The sequence below is a fragment of the Leopardus geoffroyi genome, chromosome A2, assembly GCF_018350155.1.
Source record: "Leopardus geoffroyi isolate Oge1 chromosome A2, O.geoffroyi_Oge1_pat1.0, whole genome shotgun sequence".
Lineage (NCBI taxonomy): Eukaryota > Metazoa > Chordata > Mammalia > Carnivora > Felidae > Leopardus > Leopardus geoffroyi.
The window spans coordinates 26,131,590-26,143,852 of NC_059331.1; the positions used below are offsets into that span (position 1 = coordinate 26,131,590).

The 12,263-nt window shown below is 46.4% G+C and overlaps 1 protein-coding gene across 7 annotated transcripts in view; it reads left to right on the forward strand.

Moving 5' to 3' along the window:
- Nucleotides 1–12,263, forward strand: part of FLNB (filamin B) — a 143,162-nt gene that overhangs the window by 98,489 nt on the left and 32,410 nt on the right. For 4 of the 7 annotated variants that reach the window (XM_045493344.1, XM_045493338.1, XM_045493339.1 and 1 more), the window contains exons 23-30: nt 194–356; nt 1,039–1,199; nt 4,876–5,043; nt 6,323–6,415; nt 7,207–7,330; nt 8,828–8,984; nt 10,036–10,225; nt 11,917–12,164. In XM_045493344.1, coding sequence (XP_045349300.1) covers nt 194–356; nt 1,039–1,199; nt 4,876–5,043; nt 6,323–6,415; nt 7,207–7,330; nt 8,828–8,984; nt 10,036–10,225; nt 11,917–12,164 — 1,304 coding nt within the window. The remainder of the gene's footprint in view (nt 1–193; nt 357–1,038; nt 1,200–4,875; nt 5,044–6,322; nt 6,416–7,206; nt 7,331–8,827; nt 8,985–10,035; nt 10,226–11,916; nt 12,165–12,263) is intronic. The other 3 variants (XM_045493342.1, XM_045493341.1, XM_045493343.1) reach the window with 1 other exon arrangement.

The following is a 12,263-nucleotide window of genomic DNA, read 5'->3' on the forward strand; positions in this document are numbered from 1 at the left end:
GCATAAATAAACAAGTGCGTTTAAAAAGAATCAAATCATACCGATGTTGTAATATTTCTTTAACCCACTTGTTGCAAATAACATGGTATAGCAGGTAGGTGTGGGTACTAGGTGAAACTCTGCAGTAGAGTGTTATTTCCCACAAATAGGTGACTCCTGTACAAATATGTTTCTGTTTGTTGTTTTTGAACAGGTCTCCATGTAGTGGAGGTGACCTACGATGATGTACCTGTCCCAAATAGTCCCTTCAAAGTGGCTGTAACCGAAGGCTGCCAGCCATCTCGGGTTCAAGCCCAAGGACCTGGGTTGAAAGAGGCCTTTACCAACAAACCCAATGTCTTCACCGTGGTTACTAGGTAAGCAGGGTCCTGGGTTCTGTGTGTTGACTCTCTAAAAAGAGTAGGTTTAGGTAGTTTAACTGCTCTGAGTTTTACGGGTGTATTCTGCATATGTGTCATGGAGTCTGGTACTCAAAAAGTTACCAGAAAGCCCTTGGTGATAGTCATAAAATTGCTGAGCAAACCAGAACTAGATGGAAGCGCCTTAACTTGATAATGCAGAAATATATATAGCCAATCTCATAGTTAGGTGAGATATTAGAAGTATGCCTCCTGTGGGGCGCCTGGGTGGCTCAGTTGTTTAGGCATCTGACTCTTGATTTTAGCTCAAGTCGTGATCTCAGGGTTTGTGAGTTCGAGCCCTGTGTCAGGCTCTGCACTGACAGCGTGGAGCCTGCTTGGGATTCTCACTCGGTCCCTCTCTCTCTGCCCCTCTCCTGCTGTCTCTCTCTCTCCCCCACCCGCCCAATATAAGCATTAAAAAAATTTTTTTTTTTAATCAAAAGAAGAATAAGCATAGGAAAGGAGAGGTTAAATCTGTCTTATACTGTTGAGGAATCTTCTGTGTGAGAGGTGTCACAGTAGTTGAGTCAGGTTGGCTACATGGGATCGTTTATAGAGGGATTTTAAATAGTTTTGGCAATAAGCAGACTAGCATGAACGACTAGTACCACTGTGCTTTCTTCTCCACACTTTCCAGAGGGGCAGGAATTGGTGGGCTTGGCATAACTGTCGAAGGCCCATCAGAGTCGAAGATTAACTGCAGAGACAACAAAGATGGTAGCTGCAGCGCTGAGTACGTCCCCTTTGCTCCAGGGGACTATGACGTTAACATCACATATGGAGGAGCCCACATCCCTGGTAAGGCTTCCCTCAGAAAGGTACCCAAAGAACAATTGATTTTGCGTGAAAGCAGGTTTTGTTTTGCTTATCTCTGAGTGGAGAAAGAGTCTGATATTTGCAGTGACTGCAAAGGGAGAATTTTCTTTATGGCTGCATCTCCAAGAATATCCCAACTGCCAGGAGGACCAGTAACATGGCGGAACACATTGACTTGGCATTTTGACTGCAAATGGTTGCTCACATGTTGGAGGACCTAATTTAAGTGAAAGCTGATTTTTTTTTTTTTTAGAACGTTGAAAATCTCCATTTTATTCTATGGTTGGTTCTTACGCACCTTAGGCGTGTTTTCTTACTTTCTGTTTTTCATTGACAGTCCTGGTAGCCAAAAGAGACACACAGACTCAAATTTTTATTTATTAATTTCTATTCTATTTAATGATGTAGTATATGCACTGGCTATAAAACAGGGTTTGTTGGGTGCCTGGCTGGCTCAGGAGGTGGTGTATGCAGCTCTTGATCTCAGGGTTGTGAGGTTGAGTCCCATGTTGGGTTGATGAGATTACATAAAAAATTGGGGGTGGGATAATTCTTTGTTGTGGGGAGGCTGTCCTGTGCATTGTAGGGTATTGAGTAGCATTCCACCCCCCTTCATTTTGTGACAACCAAAAATGTCTCTAGATATTGCCAAGTATCCATTTGGGGACAAAATCATCCCTAGTTGAGAACCACTGCTATACATGATTGAAACAATGAGGAAATATACGACTTAAGTGGCAAAGGGCCCTCCACCTTTCATGCTCCAGGGGAGGGATTTTCATAGGTTCTGCTTCTGCTTATTTCATGAAACAGTTGCCACTCAACACAGATCTAGATAGGTAGGTGACTGTGGTATGGAGTGGACACAGGTAAGGACTCTAGGGGCTGCCTCTGAGTCAGCCTATGCCTTGGCTTAGATATGTTGAGAAAGAGGTCGGAACCCTACCCCCAAGACTCCTGGGGCAGGAAGAGCCTTGGGTTAGTCAGTATTATTCTTGCCCTAAAAGTCATAAGCCAGGGTGAGACTGAAGGGGAAGGACCAGGCTGAGGAGCTTACTTTTGGGTTTCTGACTTGACTCCCAGGGAAGTGGAGTGTGCATTGACCAAACAGTTTCCTGAATCTGTATGTTTCCCCCCTTTATTACATGCAAACGTGTGCACACGTTCAAACTCACTCTTCCTCTCACGTTGATCTGAAAGCATTGACATTCAGCTCAAATTAATGCTCCTCAGATGTTCATTTAAGCCTTAATTTTATGAAGGCTTAGATTTTCTTTGAAGGCTTAAGTCTTTTTAAGTTTAAGAAACTTAAGTTGGTAAGTTTCTCCTCAAACTTGGCTTTGCAGCTGATCATAGCTTTCTAAATCCCTATAAGCACTAGTCAAGACGCATTCAGTCATGGACAAGACAGTCAAATCTCTTGAGCTCCGGGAACTTCCTGGCTGGTGTTTATGCGACTTCTCCTGATAACTGCTACAAAGAAAGAACAGGGCTCAGTGACAGAATGCAGAGCCTTGGGTATCTTTTGGAGCTCTGCAGCTCTGCAGTTGGGGGGATGGTAGAGGAGAGTACAGAGAACAGATGGAAGGCTGTTCTCAGGAGAGATGATGTGGTAGGTATCCACATCATCACCCAGGCAGGGAGCAGTGGAGAAGACAATCTCCTGGTCGTGGAGATAACAACACCATTCTGACTTTATTGGGAAGGTCTGGTGGATGCCATCAGCTTTGGAGTTCCCCTTGCAGAAGAGGGGTGCGGGCTTGGGCCCCTGTGGCTGATGCATGAGCATGAAGCAGACGGCCATCTTTGAGAATTAAAATAGAGACCCACTTGGAATTTTCTTACCAGAGGTAGATGGTACGTCTTCATGTTTCAGACTCTCTGTTGCCTCTCAGAGCTGAATACCAGCTTTTCCCAGATCCCAGGCCCTTCCCAGGCAGAGTTATTTAGGAAAGTGTTGGTTAGTTGTCTTAGTATTGGGCTGCTTAGCTAAGGTAACTCATATGGTGTTGAGCTGTGAAACATACCTGCTAGCTTCTGATTTGCTCTCATGGGAATTCTGATTGGTCAAACATAGTCCAGTGTTTCCTGGCCTGGTACAGACCTGTAGTGGAGTTATTAGTTTACCCGCTGTGGCCTATTAGTTTCCTCTGGTGGGCCAGCTGTGGTCGGTTGGTGGTGGTTCTTAGATCAACTGGATCAACTGGGATAAGGGCATCAGGAAGAAGAGCTGCTGTGATTGGGTTTTGATGTCTGCCTGGGGCACAGCATGGGGGGCAGGTAATGCTTGGTATCTGCCACCTCATACCTCGGGTCTAAAGTCATTTTGTTAGTTCTTGGCTACTCTCATGCAGAGTTCAGACACCTTCCAGTGGGGGCTCTGACTTGGAGATCAGCCTCAGGGGTAGTCGATGGCCATCACCTGCTGACACTGAAATTCTCAGCCGTTTCTCTGTAAACTGAAGCTCCCTTTTGTTTCCCTAAACCCAAACATGGAGGGTGATGTTTGTCTTTGCCAGGGTCAGCCATTTATTTCAGCTAGCTGAAAACTTTGATGCCGTCAAAACCCAGCTATTGCTAAAAAGCCAAGGTCTCTGTTCTTTGTGTGATCTTGTAATGTACCACCCCTAATTCTACAACAGATAAATTTGGGGGGGATGCAAAGCAGAGACACCTGAGTTTGTGTGGCAGTTAGAAGTCATTAATTTTGCCAGCCTTCTTGGGGAACACAAGGACTTCTGCACACAGCGAGAGATGCATATCACTGCCCCTCGGTGATGGACTTAGAAGCCAGAGGGGGGCATGACTCCAGAGCCATTGGGGCTCCCGTTTCTGACTCAGCTCTGAGGAGGTCTTCCTCTGTCCCCCTTGGTGGGGGAATCCCATGAGGGTCCCTGGTCCAGCCCTGGCTTCTCTGTTCAGTGCTCGTCTTGCAAATCCTGATCACACAGCATTTTCTGTTAACTTGGTCTTTAAAACCAATACCTTCAAAGAGTCAGAGGACCACAGCTGACAGGGAGAAAGCAAGGGTTCACCCAATGACCAGGGAACCAAGCAGGCTACGTTGCTGGGGGAGGATTCCAGGAAGCCCTCGGGAGCTGTTTGGGGAGAGAATATTGAATGTGGGCCAAAAGGCCTCCCTGCCTTTATAGCCCTTTCCACTTCTTTCTTCCACCACTCAGCTGTCTTCCTTCATTTTCCTCAATAGCCTGTCTTTCCCCTCACCTCCAGTCCTCTGCATATGCTTTCCCCTCACCTCCAGCCCTCTCCATCTGCTTCCCTGGGTGCTATCTGTTCACTCTCATGTCTCAGCTTCACTGTCACTGGAAAGCTTCCCCTGGCCTCCTGAAGACTGGACTCATTGCCTTCTAAGTGCCCCACCAGGGCTTGTCCGTGCCCTTAACATGTTATGTGATAGTACAGTGCCTTGTGTGCCTCGCCCTTCTACATTGTGGGTTCCTCAAGGGCCATTAGCCACTCTGGGCCCAGCACCTGGCACAGTGTCTAGATGGAGTGGATGCACATGGGTGCACATACAGCAAGGTGGGGGCACTGACTGAGGTCCAAACCACCAAGGGCCCATGTGGAGCAGCAGTGTGATTCTGGGTGCACACAAGGCAAGGCTCCCGTGCTCAGAATCCTGTGACTTGTTTTCCAGGCAGTCCCTTCAGAGTTCCAGTGAAAGATGTCGTGGATCCTAGCAAGGTCAAGATTGCCGGCCCCGGACTGGGCTCCGGTGTCCGAGCTCGCATCTTGCAGTCTTTCACAGTGGACAGCAGCAAGGCCGGCCTGGCCCCACTGGAAGTGAGGGTCCTGGGCCCACGAGGTGAATATGCATCCTGCCCCCCTGCTGACATTCACCTGCCCCAGATGGGGGCAGCCATGAGCCACAGCAGGCACTTTACTTTTGAGTTTGGTCATGAACTTAAAATTAAATTTCTTAAATTGGTTTATTGCTCCATACTCTAAACAGGAGAAGCTCCTGCTTAATAAGCAGGCAGACCTAGTGGTCTTTCCCCTATTTAATAATATGGCCCTGAGTGTCTTTTTAAATTAAAAAAAATTTTTTTTGATGCTTTTTATTTATTTTTTTTGAGAGAGAGAGAGACAGACCATGAGCCCCAGGGGAGGGGCAGAGAGAGAGGGAGACACAGAATCAGAAGCAGGCTCCAGGCTCTGAGCTGTCAGCACAGAGCCCAATGTGAGGCTCAAACCCACAAACCGTGAGATCATGACCTGAGCCAAAGTCGGACACTTAACTGACTGAGCCACCCATGAGCCCCTCTAAATGTCTTTTTACATTTTTATTTTTCTTAAGTAGTGAGATGAAGCAAGTAGTCTTTGGGCTCTCCCATGTAATACTGTTAAAACTGCTTGATTACACATTTCAGCATTTGTGAGGTGACTGGGTTGGTCTGGAATTTGGGTGGGCAATGGGGTTGGAGGTGATAATTTTCTTCGAGGTGCCTTTGTACCCATGTGGAACACACTCCAAATTTCTGGAAATGACAGCTACTCCTCCCATGCGACACATGGCTTTGTCATTGTCCCAACTTCCTGGAGGGAGAGGGTCTCTTGGGAAATGGCCTTTGTTGCCAGTTTGGCCTGCCCTATTGGCAGCCTGGAACACTGGGGTTCAGTAAGGCTAGCAGGCCATTTTGGGACAAAGCCCTGAAGTGCATTGAAGTTTACCTTATTTGGTAGACGATCACATTTCCTCTTCTAGCATTTAAAGTGTGTCATTCTCTGCTTAATTTCTTAAATTATCTGGATTTTTCCCCAGTGATGTGTTCTTGGCTTCACAGAAATGGCAATTGGGGGCTTCCTTCTTTGAAGAGGAACTTTCTCCTTAATGGGGTTCAGCAGGAGGTTATGCCCTTTGAAGCTCAGGGCAGACGTGGTTTGAGGGAAATGAGGTCATGGGGCTGGAATCTGATTCTAATAGTTACTGAGCTTGTATGACCTGTGTGTGTGTGTGTGTGTGTGTGTGTATGAGAGAGAGAGAGAGAGAGAGAGAGAGAGAGGGGAGGGGGGTGCTTTACTTAGATACCTACCTCTATTATATTATTATGGAGGACTCTGAAGTAACACCCTTTTAATTTTAGTTGATGAGGTGGATTCCCAGTCATGGCGCAGCCCCTTGAAAGCCATTTCAGAGTTCTTTAAAGGTGACCCGAAGGGTGACTTTACGGAGACAGGTTTGCATTTTCCTATTGCCTGCTGCTCTAATTTATGTGACCTGAATGCCTCTTGCTGGCTTCATCCTTCAAATTGCCTTGTTCCTGCCTCCTCTGCTTTGCTTACTGAGTAGACCATGCTTTGCTTAACCTACTCTGCCGTTAACCCATCCTTGATGCTCACGTTCAGAACTGGGATCTGGAATCTACCAACCCAATGCATGCCTTGATTATGTTTTAACATAGTCTCTAACCATCCCCTGTAGGCCTCGCTTTGAAGGTCCCCTCACCCCATGAGATTGACACCCTCACCTGTCCTGCACCTATGCCCATCCTGCTGGCGCCATACTGGTCTTTGATCAAAGGTGGCCATAAGTCTTGACTGGCCAGCCCATTGGTTAATTTTTTCTGTTCAGAATTGTGGACTCTTTGGCCCTTCCTCAGCTATACAGTAAAATTGCCACATCCCAAGCATGCCTAACCAGCTTGAAAGGGTAGAGCATGTCTGCAACATGCATCTTTGCACAAGCACGGGCAGTCTCCTTAATTATACTCAAGGGCTGACTGAGTGTACTTTAGCCAACAGAAAGCTAAAGGTGTCTCTTGGGGTCATTTCTGCAACCATGAATTGGGGATCCTGTCTCCTGTGATTTCTCAGGCCTCTGATTATGGCCTGCCTGCCTTAATGTTACTCATCAGTGGAAACCAATGTGATTGGTTTGGGGATGAATGTGATTCTGTTTCAAACTCAGCCCAGGGTGGAGTGAAGGAGAGTCCAAGCAGTTCCTCAGACTTCTCATTTCTGTTCTCAGGCCTGGTGGAGCCGGTGAACATAGTGGACAATGGGGATGGCACACACACAGTGACCTACACCCCATCCCAGGAGGGGCCTTACATGGTCTCGGTTAAATATGCTGATGAAGAGATCCCTCGTAGGTAAGCTCCTGACACTTACAGAAGGGGGTCCAAACCAGCCTGAAGCCTACTCCTCTGCAGGATTGACCAGCACTGCCTTGGTGATCCACTCATCCATTCATTTATCCATCTGTCCATCCACCTATCCACCCACCCACTGGTCTATCTACCCATCTACCCATCCATCCACCCAACCATCCATCCATCCACTCAACCATCCATCCATCCACTCAACCATCCATCCATCCACTCAACCATCCATCCATCCATCCATCCATCCATCCATCCACTCACCCACTCACCCACCCAGCCATCTATCCACCCATCCATCCACCCATCAGATCAGCAGGTATCACCGAGAACCTGCATGCTCTGCACAGGTATATCAATACACTAGCCTTGATATTTGTGTCTGCTCCTTTCTTAGCATCCTGTTTCCTCCTACTTTGTTCTTTCCAGCCATCTTTAATTTAAAGACAAGCTAAAATTAAGGAGTTGGGAATCTTTGAAGAAACAAGGAATGAATTAATTCATCAAAGTCTTCTTTCTGGTGGCCTTGCAAGTAGTTTTCTGATTAGGACAAAGATTTTTACTTTTTGACTTCTTTACTTTTTTTTTTTACTTTTTTACTTCTTTTGAGGATTTGGTTGGCAATAGCATTCCCAGAGGGTGTTGGATAGAAACCTATTCCTCAGTCATATTAATATGAAATGTTTCCTACATTCTTCCACTCTCCAAACAGCCTCTGAAGGTTTCTTTTTCTACTCCTTAAGATGAAAAAATTTTAGGGGCGCCTGGGTGGCTCAGTCGGTTAAGAGTCCAACTTCGGCTCAGGTCACGATCTCACGGTCCGTGAGTTCGAGCCCCGCGTCGGGCTCTGGGCTGATGGCTCAGAGCCTGGAGCCTGCTTCCGATTCTGTGTCTCCCTCTCTCTCTGCCCCTCCCCCGTTCATGCTCTGTCTCTCTCTGTCTCAAAAATAAATAAACGTTAAAAAAAAATTAAAAAAAAAAAAAAAGATGAGAAAATTTTGCCCATACCCCTAATATACATATAGCTCTAGGTATATAGAAATATATAATTTATATATTATATTTATGTATTACTTTGTTAATAGGTAATTCACCATCTAAAGCATTCTAAAAATAGAAAAGAAGATGATAGAATATTAATTTTATTATTCTAATTATTTGTTCCAGTATTGTCTCTTAATTCCAATATTCCCTTCCCATTTTGGTAACCATTTTCTTAGCATAACAACAGTGAGTTAACCTTGTCTCCCAAATCAACTTGGGGATTAGTGTGTATCGCATGGAATGCACTCAGGGAAAGCCAGTCTGTCATATGATGGTTACATGGTTGTAAATTTCTTCTGGGTTTAAGGTACTTAAGTCACCCGCTATCTTATCTGCTATAGAAATCCCTCATTTCAAGCCCAGTCTCTGTGTAAGGGAGATAAAGACGTAGCAGGGGTTGATGGTATCCACACTGACTGGGGATGTGTGTGTGTGTCTTTCAAGTCCCTTTAAGGTCAAGGTCCTTCCCACATATGATGCCAGCAAAGTGACTGCCAGTGGCCCTGGCCTCAGTTCCTATGGTGTGCCTGCCAGTCTGCCTGTGGAGTTTGCAATCGATGCCAGAGATGCCGGGGAAGGCCTTCTTGCTGTTCAGATAACGGTAACTTTGAGTTATCTTCTAGGGTCCAACTTTATTAATAAAGACCTGATTTCCCGGCCAGGGATAAGAATAAGGTTTTAATAACCAATTTGTGGCCTGATGCAAGTGTTTGACAGTTTTTTGTTTTTTTTTTTTTTCCGATCAGAGAGTCAGTAATTGTGCCAGAGAACAAACATGCTTGCCTGAGTGAGAGGTCTGAAGGGGTAGCTCCAAATACCACGTGTGGATGAATCTCATGTATTTTGATCTCTATTATATCTGTTCCTCTGTTTTTCTTTTAAAATGTTTTCAATTACTCATCGGATTAGTTAGGACTAAGCTTTGCTGCGAATCACAATATACCCGGCAAACAAGAGTGGCTTAAACACATGGGATTATTCCCTCTGTTTAAACAAGCCGGGAGGCAAGCCACCTGGGTGCTATATGGCTCCGCAGAGAAGCAGGCTCCATCTCTCTGCTCCTGTGTCCTGACTGTGGCTTCTGCTGGTGGCCTCCTCGTGGACCACGGACCCTCTGATGCACGTGGCAGGCTGGAAGGAGGAAGAGGAGCAGCAGGGGAAAAGGGGACTTTCGAGTCAATGAGCCACTTCAAGCAGCCCTGTGTACTTCCACTTCTCTCGCATTTATTGGAACTTTGTCACAAGTCACATGGCCATACCTGGTAGCAGAGGATGCTAGGAGGTGGGAGCAGTGCACCCAGCCAAGAATTGGGCACCTTTTACTAAAGAGAAAAGGGAGAGAGTGGATGTGGTGGTGCAAGTGCAGGAGCCCTCTTGTCTCCCTGTATTTCAGTGGATCCGGAGCTCAATCACTACTTGTTCACTTGACCGAAAAATTCCTAAACGTTGACCATGTCCATATGGTGTTAAAGAGATCTGTGACTCTTTCTTCTCCCTAGCCCCACCCCCCAAAAAGATTGTATTAAGCCAGTAATCCTGTCTCTTCCTGAAGAGGGGTGCAAATCAATGAGCAGAATGTGTCTCGGTTTCCCATGAATGGTTTCTACATCTTGATGACAACATCTTAAATTCCCTTTCTCTGTGATTCCCAGGACCAAGAGGGAAAGCCCAAAAGAGCCACTGTCCACGACAATAAAGATGGCACGTATGCCGTCACCTACATCCCTGACAAGACCGGACGCTATATGATTGGGGTCACCTATGGGGGGGATGACATCCCATTGTCTCCCTACCGCATCCGGGCCACACAGACAGGAGATGCCAGCAAGTGTCTGGCCACAGGTGAGTGCAGGTCAAGGTCAGGAGTGTGGGCTTTGGAGTCAGAAAGCCAAGGGCTAGCCCGTCTCTACCACTTAATAGCTATGTGATTAGGGCAGGTTGCTCAACCACCCTGAGCTTCAGTCAGACTCAGATAGAAGATCTTTCTGAGAACATTCGAATTCAAGAAACTCTTCTCAGGATCAGAGATAGTTTTGCAGGGTTATTGCAAAGATCAGATGAGGTCAGGCATGAACAATGCTTAGCATGGTGCCAGGCGCATGGAAGCTATTATTATGTTACTTTTGAAGTGGGCGCTTTGGTTGAGAGATAGTGGCTCCCATGAAAAGCTGCACATGTGTGCCTCCCTTTCATGAGTCGATGGTTTAATTATTTAAGATTTATTCAAGAGCATTTCGGGTCAGCGTTAGAGAAACGCGTTCAAGGATCTAGGTTTTTTCCTTAGCACTGGAGACTGTGCCTGTGTCTCTCAGAATGTCTCCAGGAATACATTTGAGCATCATACTTCCTTCAGTTTCTAAGACATGAAGACCGTCATGGGCCTTTCTGTTTCTAAGAACAGCTCTTGCTACTCTGATGCTACTGCACCAGATTCCTCAACATGAATCCCCATCTCTGAGATGAAACAGATTTGCTTCTCTTTACATCACACATAGGTCCACTGTGGATGTGTTCTATTTCTCTCCTATCTTCTCTTGTTCTGAATGGGGAAAAACTTTTGGCTTTTAGAGCAAGTTGTAAACTCCTCAACTTGGCAATTTTGGGCTCAAAAATTGAGAAATTTTGAAACACTGGCCAGTCCAATTTGCTACCTCTTAGGTCTGTGCTGTGCCAGGTACGACTAGATTGCCTTTGCTAACCTGTGGGAGTGATGATACTGGGTGTGGACTTACTCCCTGCTTTCCAGGGCCTATTCCCTCCTTTGCTGGGGCGGAATCCTGAGCAGAATATTCTCAGCCTGGAGGCTCTCGGAGGCCACAGTTCTCTGTCTGTCATTCAAGGCCACAAACTGGCCCCAGGCTTCCTTCTACTACTCACTGTCTGAGCAACATGTTCTTAGCACTCCCTATTGCTTCTACACACTTGGAGGGTTTTTTAAATTGTTTTGCCAGTGTGCTTTTAGTTCACTTTTCTACACTTCCTGATATGTGGATCCTATATGAAGGGGTGCCACAAGTCAGACAGATAGAGACTAGTCATGGTTTGGGGACAGAGGTTCTATGTCTCCCCTAGCCAAGAGTACCTGTCCTTCAGAATTCAGCCATTCCCCTTATCTCAAAAAGCCCTTTGTCAATGTGGCAACCCTGGGATATACATTCTTAGGACCTTATTTATAGAGATGTACTACAGGACCCTTCTCTGAAGAACAATTGATTATTTTTTCTGTACTTAGCTCCTCCTCCGCGTTTCCACAATACATTGAGCTGTCATTCCTGGTGCCTGGCCTACATCTGCTTGCCTGTTAGGTTAGGAACATCTTGAGAGCAGGGACCGTGTTTGGATCACTTTGGTGTGTACCTTGCCCTTAAGAAAATGCCCAGTATATATTTGTTTAGGGAAGTTGACCGTCATCCCCATACCCTTGAATGCTTGAACCTTGAATCACCCACATGAATGTGAGATTTGTTCTCGGGCCTCCAGGGCCCTTGTCTACAGCTAGAGCTGCCATTTTCTTCCCCTGAACTTTTTTACAGGTCCTGGAATCGCCTCCACTGTGAAAACCGGCGAGGAAGTGGGCTTTGTGGTTGATGCCAAGACCGCTGGGAAGGGGAAAGTGACCTGCACGGTTCTGACCCCAGACGGCACCGAGGCTGAGGCCGATGTCATCGAGAACGAGGATGGCACCTACGACATCTTCTACACGGCCGCCAAGCCAGGCACCTATGTGATCTATGTGCGCTTTGGCGGCGTTGATATTCCCAACAGCCCCTTCACTGTCATGGTAAGGAAAATTCCTTCCCTAGAGCACTCTGCTAGGATAGAAATAGTAACAGCTGCCATTCGTTACATCCTGGCTAGAACATCCCCTTCCACTTTTTTT